Genomic DNA, 12,911 nt, shown 5'->3' with positions numbered 1-12,911 from the left:
ATTCACCATTGGGTAGAATGTTTGCTGGTGCTTTGTTTTGTCTTAGATATTATTTACTAGATTAAAGAAGCTCCCTTCCTTCCTGGCTTGACTAATTTTTTCTTTAAATAATGAATGAATGCTGAATTTTTATCAGGTGTTTTTCTGTACCTATTGAGATAATCATATGATTTCTTCTGCTTTTTCTGTTGATGTGGTGAACTCTTCTAATTGACTTTTAAATGTTAAGCCACTATTATATTCCTGGAATAAACCCCACTTGGTTAGGTATAATGCTTTTAATATACAGTGGAACTTGAATTTCCAACATTTTGTTTAGGATATTTTGCATCTATCTCATCTTTTTTCAGGACAGAAATTATTCCTCAGTTTTTCCTTTATTTTAACGTCCCCATAAGTTTGGTTTTAAAGTTAATGTTAGCTCATAAAATAAATTCTGAAATGTCTCTTTTCTTATTCTTTGGTATATGTTGTATAAAAGTAGTGCTATTTTTTTTCTTAACTCTGGAACATTTCACCAGTGAAAGCCACTCATATCTAGAGTTTCATTAGTGGAAAATTTTCAATTCCAGATAAAATTTCTTTTTTTTAATGTTTATTTATTTTTGAGAGAGAGAGAGAGAGAGACCAGGGGAGGGGCAGAGAGAGAGGGAGACACAGAATCCGAAGCAGGCTCCAGACTCTGAGCTGTCAGCACAGAGCTCTACATGGGGCTCAAACTCATAAACCATGAGATTATGACCTGAGCCCAAGTGAGACACTTAATTTACGGAGCCACCCAGGTGCCCCTACAAAGGATATTATAAAGGGTATGGATAAACAGCCAGATGAAGAGGCTCATAGGTGAGGTCTGGAAGGGTCTCAAGCACAGAAACTTCTGTCCTTGAAGAACTGGAATGCACCACCTTCCCAGCATGTGGATGCATTCACCAATCTGAAGGCTTTTAAACATTTTTAATACGTGGGAATTTTTGCCACGATCCTCTTTTTTCATTGACGATATTGGTAATTCATGTTTTCTCCTTTTTGTTGATTAGAAGTGACAGGGTTCTATCTATTTTATTAATCATAAACAGACAACTTTTGCCTTTGTTGATTTTCTCCACTGGAAATTCATTTATTATTGCATTGATTTCTGTTCTCCTGACTTTTTTTCGGTTTTGTTCTTTTTCTAGTCTTTGTAAAAGGAAGTTGAAATCGTTGATTTTCAGGCTCTCTTCCACTCTAATATATGTATTGAAGGCTATAAATTTCCCTATAAGCACTCTTTCTCTTGATATATCTGTATGATTATCCAAAGTATTTTAAATATATATTCTAATTCAAAATATATGCTAATTTTCATTATGTCTCTTATTGGACTCATAGTTTATTGAGAAGGGTATTGGTTGATTTATAGTGTTTGTAATTTCCAAGCTGTCTTGTGCTGTTTATGTCTAGTGTAATTCCATTATGGGAGAATAAGATGCTCTGAATGAGTTGAAATGTGTTGAAGATTGTTTGGTGGCTCAGCATAAGATCACTTTTTGTTGTTTAGTGTGCATTTTAAAATAATGAGCATTCTACAGTTGTTGGACAAAGCGTTTTATTTGTATATATATTATATACACAAACATTTATTTATATACAATATGTATTACCGGTAAATAAAATATATAAATATATATCTATGTGTGTATATATGTATATGTATGAAAATTGTGTTGTTGTTTTATCTTTGATTTTTTTAATCTGATTTTTCCATTAGTACTCGAGAGGTGTGTTAAAGTTCCCTACTATGATTGTGGATTTGTCTATTTAATTTTTTAGTTCTATCAACTTTTGCTTTATATATTTTAAACTATATTTTTGAGTGCGTACCTATTTGGGACTGTGATATCTTACTGGTGGGTTAGTCCCTTTGTAATTATGATCATTATGAAAAGCCTTTTTATCTCCAGTAATGTTTCTTGCTTTAAAGTCTTGTCTAATATTGGTATAGTTATACTAGCTTTCTTTTGGTTATTGTATGCATGATATATGTTTTAATCCTTTTGTGTTCAGTGTGTGTGTCCTTATATTTAAAGTGTGTCTTTATGAAACAATCTCAACATCACTCATCACCAGGGAAATACAAATCAAAACCATGATAAAATACCACCTCACACTTGTCAGAATGGCTAAAATTAACAACACAACAGACAAGAGGTGTTGGCAAGGATGTGGAGAAAGAGGAACTCTCTTGCACTATTGGTGGGAATGCAGACTAGTGCAGCCACTCTGGAAAACAGTATAGAGCATCCTCAAAAAGTTAAAAATAGAACTACCCTAAAATCCAGCAATCACTACTATGTATTTACTCAAAGGACCAAAAATACAGATTCAAAGGGGTACATGCATCCTGATGTTCATAGCAGCATAATCAACAATAGCCGAAGTATCAAAAGAGTTCAAATGTCCAATGACTGATCAATGGATAAAGAAGATGTGTGTGTGTGTGTGTGTGCGCGCGCACGTGCACATGTTCACACACACACACACACAGTGAAATATTACTCAGCCATCAGAAAAAAATGCAATCTTGCCATTTGCAATGATGTGAATGAGGCTAGAGTGTATTACACTAAGCAAAAAAAGTCAGTCAGAGAAAGACAAGTACCATATGATTTCACTCAAATGTATAATTTAAGAAACAAAACAGATGAACATATGGCGGGGTGGAAGGAGAGAGGGAAACTAACCATAAGAGACTCTTAAAGACAGAGAACAAACTGAGGGTTGATGGAGGGAAGTGGATGGGGGATGGGCTAGATGGGTGATGGGTATTAGGACGGCACTTGTTATGAGCACTGGGTGTTGTATGTAACTGATAAATCACTAAATTCTGCTCCTGAAATCAATATTATGCTATATGTTAACTAATTCAAATTTAAATAAAAATTTGAAACAAAAAAGTATGTCTTTCATAAGCAGCATATATTTTGAACATTCTGTCTGACAATCTTAGACTCTAATTGGCATATATAATTTGTTGATATTTAATGTAATTACTAATATATTTGAGTGTTATCTACCACCTTACTATTTGTTTTCTATTTGGCTAACCTGTTTTATGTTCCCTTTTCTCTTTTTTCTTGCCTTATTTTAGAGAAATCCATCTTTTAATTACTCCATCATTTCCTTTCTATTCACCTATTAGTTACGTACTCTTTTCCTATTCTTTTGTGGGTCCCCAATAGATTACAACACACACCCTTAATTTACTATACTGAAAGGAACTAATGCTCCTTCTACAACTTCCTTGCTAATGCTAGGGGCTTTATAACATTTTAAGTTCATTTAGTCCCTTTTGTCTGTTATGCTATTGTTGTGTACTTTTAATTACATTTATAGTTTAGAATGTCATAAAATCATTAAGTCAATATTTATAAATATTAAGCCAGTACTTACTTATATTTAACTGCATATTTCCTCTCTTCATTGCTCTTCACTACAGCCTCAATTTCTGTGTTTCCATCTGAGATCATTTTTATTCTGTCTAAAGAATTTCTTTCCCTTAGTACAAATCTGGCAAAGAATTTTCTCAGGGTTGAAAGTGTTGGTAACTAACAGCTTTGTAGGATTTTTTCCCCACTGAGTATATTTCACTGTTAGCCATTTCTTCCACAAATTTAATAATGTCACTCTACTGTTTTCTTTTACCCATAATTTCTATTGAGAAGTCAACTGAAGTCAACTGTTGTTCCTCTGAAGGTTATGTGTCTTTTTCTCTGGCTGCTTTTAAAAATAGTCCATCTTCTTTATGTTCTTTGACTTAACCATGGTGTGCTTAATTGTGATTTTACCCTATCTGTGGGCTGTTTTTCATCATTTTTGGAAATTATCATTATTTGTTTAAATATTCCTCCTGCCTATTCTCTGTTGACTCTACTTTTATACTTACATAATTGTACATGTAGTAATGTTTTAAAACTGCACACTTGTATCATGCTTTTTTTCTGAATCTACATTCTTTTTTTTTCTCACTGTGCTTCAGCTGGATATTTTCTATTGACCTGCCTTCCAGTTTACTAATCCTCTCTTCTGTGTATCTATTGTACTGTTAAATCCATATAGTGAGAAATTACCATCAATTATTACCTTTTCATGTAACCTCACGTGTAAAATCACATAGATTGCTTTTTGGAGTAAAAGAGTCTTTTTGCCATTCACAAGATTATTTCTGAATTGCAAAATTTTTCTTTCCTTATTTTAGTGATTCTTGTGTTCTGCCATGCAATCTTGGCTGCTGCCACAATCACAAACCAAAAGTACAAGGACACTTTTTATTGCAATCATAGTGGGATTACTACTGCCTGTCTTGCTTCTAGAATTTTCACTTGATTTTTTCTTCCTAGATTTCAGTTCTCCAGTGAAATTCCCCATCTTTTCCGCTATTTTCACCATCTTTTCCTCTGCTGTCATCACATTTTTCTCTATTTTCTTGGCCCTATTGAACATAGTTTTTAAAGGTCTGGGTCTGTCTGCTAACTATAATATCTGGGCTATTTGTAGATGTATTTATTTTGTGTGTTTTTCTGTTAGTTTCTGGACATCTAGTTCTCTTGGCATGCCTTTAAATTAAAAAAAAAATTAACATTTATTCATTTGTTGAGACACAGAGCATGAATGGGGAAGGACAGAGAGAGAGGGAGACACAGAATCTGAAACAGGCTCCAGGCTCTGAGCTGTCAGCACAGAGCCCTAGGTAGGGCTTGAATCCATGAGCTGGGAGTTCATGACCTGAGCTGAAGTCAGACACTTAACCAACTGAGCCACCCAGGCACCCCTAATTTTCGCTTGAGCAAATGGACATGCTTACAAATTTTTTTGGAGGCTCCAGATGATACACCATCATTTCCAAAGTGGGTTTGTTGCTTTATTCTGCTAAGAAGATGGAGTGGGAACTGATCTCTTTCAACCAGTCAAGGTTGGGCTGAATCAAGACTGGATTGTAGTTTGGGCAGGCTCCCATAGCTTCCAATTGAAAGCCTGGTGTGGTAAGGAGAAAAATGCCCCCCCAAATATATCCATGTCCTAACCCCATAAACTGTAACTATGTTATGTTACACAGCAAGGGAAGATTAAAGTTGCAGATAGAATTAAAATTGCTAATCAGGCAACCTCAGGATAAAGTAATTATCGTGGATTATCTACCTGGGTGGGCCAATTGTAATCACAAGGTCCTTTAAATGTGGAAGTGGGAAGGAGAAGAGTTAGTGTCTGAGTGATGTGATGTAAGAAAGACTGCCATTGTGCTGGCTTTGAAAATGGAAGGGCATTGGGTCATGAGCCAAAGAATGTAAGCAGTTCTACAGCTGGAAAAGGCAAGAAAATGGATTCTCCTGTCAAGCCTTCAGAAAGGAACCTAGCCCTGCTGACACCTTGGGTTTAGCTCAGTGAGACCCACTTCAGACTTCTGACTACAGAACCGTGAGATAATAAATGTGTGTTGTTTTAAGCCACTAAATTTGTAGGAATGGTTACAGCAGCAATAGGAAATTTAACACACCTATTCTAAGGCGTGGGGCTGTCTTCTTTACCTCCCGTTCCATGGAGCTTCAAAATATGCCGAACATCTTATGGGAGAAACTGGTGACTTGTCAGACCTAGCCTCTGTACCTCCCTTCTCATTGGGATCTTGCCTCTATTTCTGTTTCTCCAGCCCTGAGACTGCTGTAAGTTCTGCTGGCAGGGGCCCTTTGCTCAGGCAAACCCAGATACCTCTTGTCTTGTGCCGAGAAGTGGCAAATTCCCCCAAGGAAATGTGGTTGTAGAATGTCATCTCACCTCTTTGTTATCCCCTCCCTTTTCTGGAAATTTTTCACCTCTAAGTCTCTAATGCTCTTAAATAGATGTTTTATGGTGCTTTATCCACATCTTTTAGATGTATTCAACAAGAGCACAGTTCCTACATAAGCTACTTCATCATGAAGGAGGCAAAAGTGAGGACTATGTTAGCTACTAATTTTTAATCTTTATTTTTTACGGCTCTAGTATATTACTACTGGATTAATGAGTTTTATGGGTTATTGTATTCATTTATAAATGTTCTAGCTCTTCCTTCATTTATTCATACCTTTGAAAGGAAATAAGACCTATAAGGGTAGACATCACATTTTTCTTGTTCAACATACAAATCCTAAGGTTGGAAAATAATGCCTGGTATTATATAGGGCTCAAAAAATTACCAAATAGTTGAATAAATGCACATAATGTTTGTCTCAAAAGCGGGTTGAGCAATCTCTGCAGACCTGTGGACAAAAACCAAATAGGGTCAAGGCATGAATATTTCTCCTAAGGTTAATGATCTACCCAAAGCTAACACAGCCCAGATCCAGTAGGGCCGAGGTACCCTCTGACCTCTGAGTGGAGCAAACTCTGAAAAGTTCCTATGTACAGGGGCAAAGTCATACTGCCAAGGAAGAACATCCAGAGTGCTAAAAGTTGTCTCCCTTGCTTTGGCACAACCTGTCACAGCAGCAGAGCAGAAGGTTAGAAAATTATATTGTGGGAAACAATTTAAAGACTTCATGACGGTCTTTGGAAAACTAGGAATTTGTAAATTTATCATTAACTGTATACCAGGCACTGAGATAAGTGCTTTTCAAATATTAATTTATAGTAACCCTATGAGGCAGCTGCTATTACTATCCCTATTTCATACAGGAAGAAAGTGAAAGCACAGAGAGGTTAAGTAACTTGCCCAAGGTCAGACAAGACTACATGTCAGAGCCAGCATTCCACAGCCTGCTTCCATAGTCAATGCTCTTCCCCACGTGGCCTCTGGCATTTGTCTTTGGACTGATTTTCCTCTTTCCTCTTCCCAAGGACCTTTGCGGTAATAAAGACAATTTATTTAAACTTTGCCAGGTTTAGAATTGATTAGGTCGGGTTGGTGCTAGTTGCCATAAAAGATGAAGTTCCAAATATCAATGGTTTACCCTAACAGAATAAAGCCCAATTGGCAGCCGTGGTGGTGATTTGTTAGAGAGGTGGGGGTAGGGAGTTTACCTGCACAGCTCTAGTGAGTCATTCAGAGGTGGAGGCTGAGAGAGGCTCCGCCATTTTCAACATGTAACTTCCAAGACTGCCCTGTGTGTTGACTTCCAGACTTAGGAGTGTGGAAGACAGTACAAGAGGTTTTCGTGGACTTCTACCGATATTCTGTTGGCCATAACTCAGTCACATGCCCTCTCCCCCTCCCGCCCAGATGCAAAGAGGATGGGAACTGCAATCCCTGGCTGGGCAACTTCTTCCCCGCAACTACACATACTTTGAAAGGGAAACTGGAGTCTTGGGTCTTTTGTCTTAGTTTGACTTCCTCCAGAAAACAGACTCTTAAATAAGACTTTTCAAAAGTTAGATTTGGTAAGTAAAGAAACACAGGTGAGAGGATGAGAAAGTGGGACAGGGAAAAGTTGAGTCATTGTTTGAGGATCCTTTCCATGGGTCATAATCTTGTCTGTGGCCTGTGTAGGTGGCAAAGCAGACTCCTGGCATCAGGAGAATGCCTTCATGCAAAGAAACACAGATGCCGGCAGCTGGAAGTTTGCCAGTGTGCTTAGGCATTGAAGGGATGTGTCTGGAACACTAAAGGTCTGCTACAGTCTCTGCAAGAATCTACCTTATGGTCCAATGACATATGGACTGAAAAGACAGATTGTTTCCCCTCTGCACCCCTGCCCAATCACATACCTGATATACGATGTGGAGCAGGAACAGAGTAACTACAATAAAACTCCCTTTCAGAAAGGAGAGGAGTAGAGCCCCATAGCTGTTGCTGGTCAGTGTCAACTTTGAAGTCTTACTGGGCAGGTATTGGGTGTTTCCTCTGACTGATTAGATTCAGATTTTGCTCCTTGAAAGTATTTTTTTTTGTTGTCCATTGCCTTCCATGGATGCCTCCATGGCATCTCCCTCTGAGAGGGTCTTCCTTCTCCATTATCCTCTCTAGCCACATCTGGATGGGGTATTAGGGAGTTTGTGCTCCTCAAGGGCTGTATGACTTTTCGTCCATTTCCTATTGTGCATGCTTGAAGATCGTGTCAAAGTTTGAGTCCTCCAGATTTCTGGCTGCCTTCACAGAGCAATTATCTCAAAACCTTAGTATCCTTCATATTTGCTTCCAATCAGTTTGATGTGTTAGTCATCAACCTCACGCATACAGGGCAAGGGGAAGGTCTGACTGATTAGCCTGGTAAAGATCCATGAGATACTTTTAGCTCATTGATTACTTCCACAGGTAGTAAAAGAGGAGAAGAAGGCAAGGTGTCAGCTCTCCAGGTCCTTGTCCTACACACCAAAAGGGATGACTCTGATACAAAAGGGCTGAGGACTGCAACCTGCATTGTGGGAACCCCACCACTGAGGAGCCAAATCTAGACAGCAGCCAAGTGGTTCTGTTCGTGGGGGGTGGGTTGCCCAGAAAGCCCCATACATCATCAGAAATCTGGGAGGCTGTGAGAAACTACCTGATTACGGCCTGCTAGGAGAGGCAGGAGGACAAGTGGAAGGTGGCCTCTGAGCTAGCAGCTCCTTAGCTGTCTTCTCATGTTCCAGCAGGATCATGAGGTGTTTGGATGAGCCTCAGATATGCGGCAATTCCAACCTCTTCCCTATGTGGGTACATGCAAGGTTTCCAGGAAGTCATGGCAGAGCTGTCAGCCTACAGTAGCAGCCACACACACAGTTCTGTCCTAGACTAATTTTCCAGCCTGATAGCTATCTTGGCGCACACCTCTTTCTCTCTCAGCTGATGGTACCTACCCAGGTTCAGTGGGATGACCATCCTCTCAACTAGACCTTTCCCATATGGACAAGCTGAAAGGGACATTTGTTGTGCAAAACCTCTCAAGTTCATCTCTTGTTTTTAGGGCCTGGATGTTGTCAGCTTTTCCAACCTTGCACAACCCCGCATTTGGGGATTTTTAAATTCCCTTTTATGTTTTGCATGCAAACAAGCCAATTCTCTGAGTTTGTCTCTTTCTTATAGTACCTAATTAAATGCAGCCAGTAGCAACATATGCTACTAACATTCTATTTTACCTTTTCGTCCCTGCACCTCAGCAGACTCAGTATGCTTATGCTCTACTTTCTAGGTTATTGAATACAACGGTATAAACAAATGTTCTGCCACTGCAAAGGTGATTTCTGCAGCAATAAAAATCATGTATTAATCTCATTTTTAAGTTATAATACATAAATCTATCCGTTTACAGCATTAGAAACTTAAATATGAAACCCTATCACTCAAAAAATACGTATTTTTAATTTAGTTTTTAATCTTCAGAAGTCTTATCAATGTAGCAAAATGTAACAAGAAATACTCATATTACCTCCATCCATATTTTCAAAGTCACTATTTTGTCATATTTGTTTCCTGTAGTTTTTTTTTCATTCTACAAACAGTTAAATATCAAGTTCCCTTTAATCTTATTCCAAGCAGGGCTTAGAGTGTCTGACTCTAGGTGACAGAAGTGCCAAAGAAACAGAAAGGTGACACTGAATGCCAGAGAGGTGAGGGGAAAGGTAATTCTGAGCCCCATCTTCTGAGGCAGCTGCCTGCGGGCACATCTGTTCCCCGTTTTCACCAAAACCTTCATGAACCACAATCCATATCACCATTTTCATCCTTGCCTCAGAGATGCTGTTCAGGCCAACTTTAGGGTGCATCAGAATCAGCAGGAGGACTTGTTAAAATGGAATGCTAGAACCCACAGGCAGAGTTCCTGACCCAGCGGGTCGGAGGTCAGGCCTAAGAATTTTCATTTCCAACAAATTCCTGGTTGATACTGATACAGCTGGTCCAGGTGCTACACTAGATTAAGAAACACTGCTCCATTTTCTGAGAGTAAGTACTTCAGGGACAGATACAGACCCTCTCTGCCCTTGTGGAGACACAGATGGGAGAACTTGTCACCTGGTCTACTCTAAAGATGAGGTCAGCTCCTCTGCTATTAAAATCAGCTGGCCAAAAGCTACAGGGTTGAGCTCATCTTCCTCCTCCTCTTCATTAGAGCAGGTATGACTCTCGTCCTCTCGTGAGGCCTCCATTTGGCCTGGAACAGGCTCCTGCCTCCTGGCGCAGAGACGGGCAGGCATCATGTGACAAGGAGCGGGGTGGTGTGTCGGGAAGGGCAAGGGGATTCCAGTCACACTACCTCTTCTCGAGCCCAGGTGCAGGCACTCCCTGGCTGTGCAGCCCTGAGCCTCACTTTCCCCATCTACACAACACGGGATAATGATGCCCACATCCTAGAGGACCGCTGAGAAGGCTAAACGAGAGTAGTGCAGGCAGGAGTCCTTTGTTGACTGTAACATACCCTACAAACGGGAATTATTGCTACAGCTTCGTGACGGATTTGCTCCTTAACAATAAGCTGTGGTACTGGCGGCTTCTCCTCCTTATCATCCTTATTTTCTTACAACTCTAATAACTTTGGTTTATTTTTAAGACTTTCCCCACCCTCTCCCCCAACAATGGCCTTTATCTTTGAGCCCCAGTGTTACTGATTCTGACTCACCTTCCACAGGTTTATTCACACAACTAGACCCAAGATGCTTATTGCCAACATTAGGCACTAAAAAGAAAAAGAAAGGGGCGACTGGGTGGCTCAGTCCGTTAGGTGCTTACTCTTGTATTCCACTCAGGTCATGATCTCATGGTTGGTGAGATTTAGACTCACATCAGATTCTGTGCTGGGCATGGCACATGCTTAAGATTCTCTCTCTATCTCTCTCACTCCCTCCCCCGAGTCTGCTCACTCTTTTTTTCAAATAAAAAAAAAGAAAGAAAATCAGATGCATGGTGTTAAACTCTCATATTACTCAATTCAAAGTTATAAGCTTCTCAGTCTCAAAAGCAAAGAAGAAAATTTAGCAGTTTTTTTTTTGTTTGTTTGTTGTTATCAACAACCCAAGATTCTGCAGTCCCATTTTTCTACTCTCCCCCTGACCTTTGCCATTTGAACATTAGGGCCCACCCCAGAATATCCCCAACACTCAGGGAGTTACAGAAAAAGTGAGACATTAATTGAAGGGGGGGCAGAGGGGAGGGGTGCATATCCCTTCGCACTAGGTGTGTAGTTTAAGTCATCCTGACATCTTTCTTCCCTTCAGGTCATTTGGCTATGGTAGGTGGTGCTTCTATTCCACCAACATTGGAGAGAAAAGGACCCTATCTGTGGAATCAAAAAGACTTGGCTGCAGTTTTAATTCTACCACTTACTGTGTGACCTTACATCATTTAACTTAGCTAAGCTTCAGTTTTCACATCTGTAAAACGGAGATACCACTATTTGCCTCATAGAGTTGTTTTGAACCATACTGTATGGTTTTACGCGCACTGCCTGGCATACGGCAGGTGTAAAATACTGATTAAGGAAACTCTTTTTTCCCCAGGGTTTTATTTTTCGATGTGCCAGGTATTCCCGTGAGCAGCTTGCCAACTCCCAGGGGAGCTTAGCGCCCCGTGCCCCCCGCCCCCCCCCCCCCCCCCCCCAAAGCCCTAAGCCCTCGTAACCCCTAAGCCAGCTTGCAATAGCACTAAACCCGCCGCCACCGCGACTTTTGACATCTCCGCCCTCCTCCCGCAACTGCGGACGGGCTCACTTCCGCCGGAAGAGGCGGGCGCCTCCGCGCGGTTGGCGCGAAAGTCGGTTCGCGGCCTCAGCAATTTCCGGGTTTTACGTTTGCTTCGGGTCGGGGGCGCCGCCGGGTGCGGCGGGTGTGCGCCGGGGTGGCGCCCGACCCCAGCCACCGTCTTGCGGGCCACGTGCACCCTAACTCGCCGCCCGAAGACCTCCAGGCTCCACCGAGGTGAGGGAGGCACGGAGAGAGGACCCAGCTCCTTCCTCACCCTGATTGGGGGGTCGCTACACTTCCCCTGGCCTTAGGGCCCTCGTTTCCCCCGTCCGTGTAAATGGCCCTCGGACCGGCGGGTGAGGCTTTGACGCCGGAGAGGACGTGACTGCGGTTGAACCTAGAGTCGGGCCTTTCTCTGGGAGCTGGCGAGCAAGAGCATTCGGCCTTCTAGGGGCATGACCTTGCTAACCGGCTTTCCGTTTATATATTGAAGTCCGTTTACTGAGGAGTGAACAAACCTCGAGGGTCGTGGACAGTTTCGTTTTGTGTATCTTTAAGCTAAGCTCAACTGAATGCCCCATGGGCTTAGGGGTCTTAGAGCCCCATAACAAAAGCCCTGAGTGTAGTCAATTTAGGGACATTAATGTCGTTTTCTGATTTGCATGGATTGTTGTTGTCACTTTTTTTTCTCGACTTTACCCACATTCTAGCGTTTCTTAGAAACTAGTAAACGAATTCCTGGGCAAAGCCAGCATCTCTAACCTTGGGAGTTGTTGTCGGCACAGAAAAATAGCTGCTGTTAACGTTTAACTTCATACGGGATGTGTTTTTGTCCTTGTTAATGGCTCCCTTATTTTGACAGTTCAAAAATGTCCAGAAATGACAAAGAACCGTTTCTTGTGAAGTTTTTAAAGTCTTCAGACAATACCGAATGTTTTTTTAAAGCTCTTGAGGTAAGGGTGCTTGAAAACGCCTTGTTTGATGCTCAGAATTCATTTTCTCCTTTTTAGTGTTTTTGATTTATTGGGCTTCTTATGTCTTAGTTACTTTTGAGGTTTTACTGTAGTCTGTATTAATATAGATGTGATACATATTTTGGGGTTGATGTAAACATTGTGTATTTTGGAGAGCATAAGTCTATTAGGACATTTTTATTGAAAGTAACACACCTGCTATTCTTGGAAATTACATTTCTTTCTATGTGTACTAATCAGAGTAGACCTTTGTGTGTTGAAGAAATATGAATCTGTTGTGTACTGGTTACACTTAATTTTTTGGCGTTAAAACTATGTTTCATTGTGTACAGT

General features: G+C 40.7%; 1 protein-coding gene across 2 annotated transcripts in view; it reads left to right on the top strand.

Annotated features, from left to right (window-relative positions):
* The first annotated feature begins 11,675 nt into the window (after positions 1 to 11,675).
* Positions 11,676 to 12,911, top strand: part of TOPBP1 (DNA topoisomerase II binding protein 1) — a 62,626-nt gene continuing 61,390 nt past the window's right edge. The window contains exons 1-2 of one of the 2 annotated variants that reach the window (XM_040480224.1): positions 11,676 to 11,838; positions 12,467 to 12,557. In XM_040480224.1, the coding sequence (XP_040336158.1) occupies positions 12,474 to 12,557 (84 nt within the window). In that variant the 5' untranslated portion in view covers positions 11,676 to 11,838; positions 12,467 to 12,473. The remainder of the gene's footprint in view (positions 11,839 to 12,466; positions 12,558 to 12,911) is intronic. The other variant, XM_040480225.1, reaches the window with a different exon arrangement.

Source organism: Herpailurus yagouaroundi, unplaced genomic scaffold (assembly GCF_014898765.1).
Source record: "Herpailurus yagouaroundi ecotype Mexico unplaced genomic scaffold, PumYag 159, whole genome shotgun sequence".
In the NCBI taxonomy this organism is placed as follows: Eukaryota; Metazoa; Chordata; class Mammalia; order Carnivora; family Felidae; genus Herpailurus; species Herpailurus yagouaroundi.
Note: the sequence above shows the minus strand (reverse complement) of the source record. Positions and strands in the feature narration are given on the sequence as shown.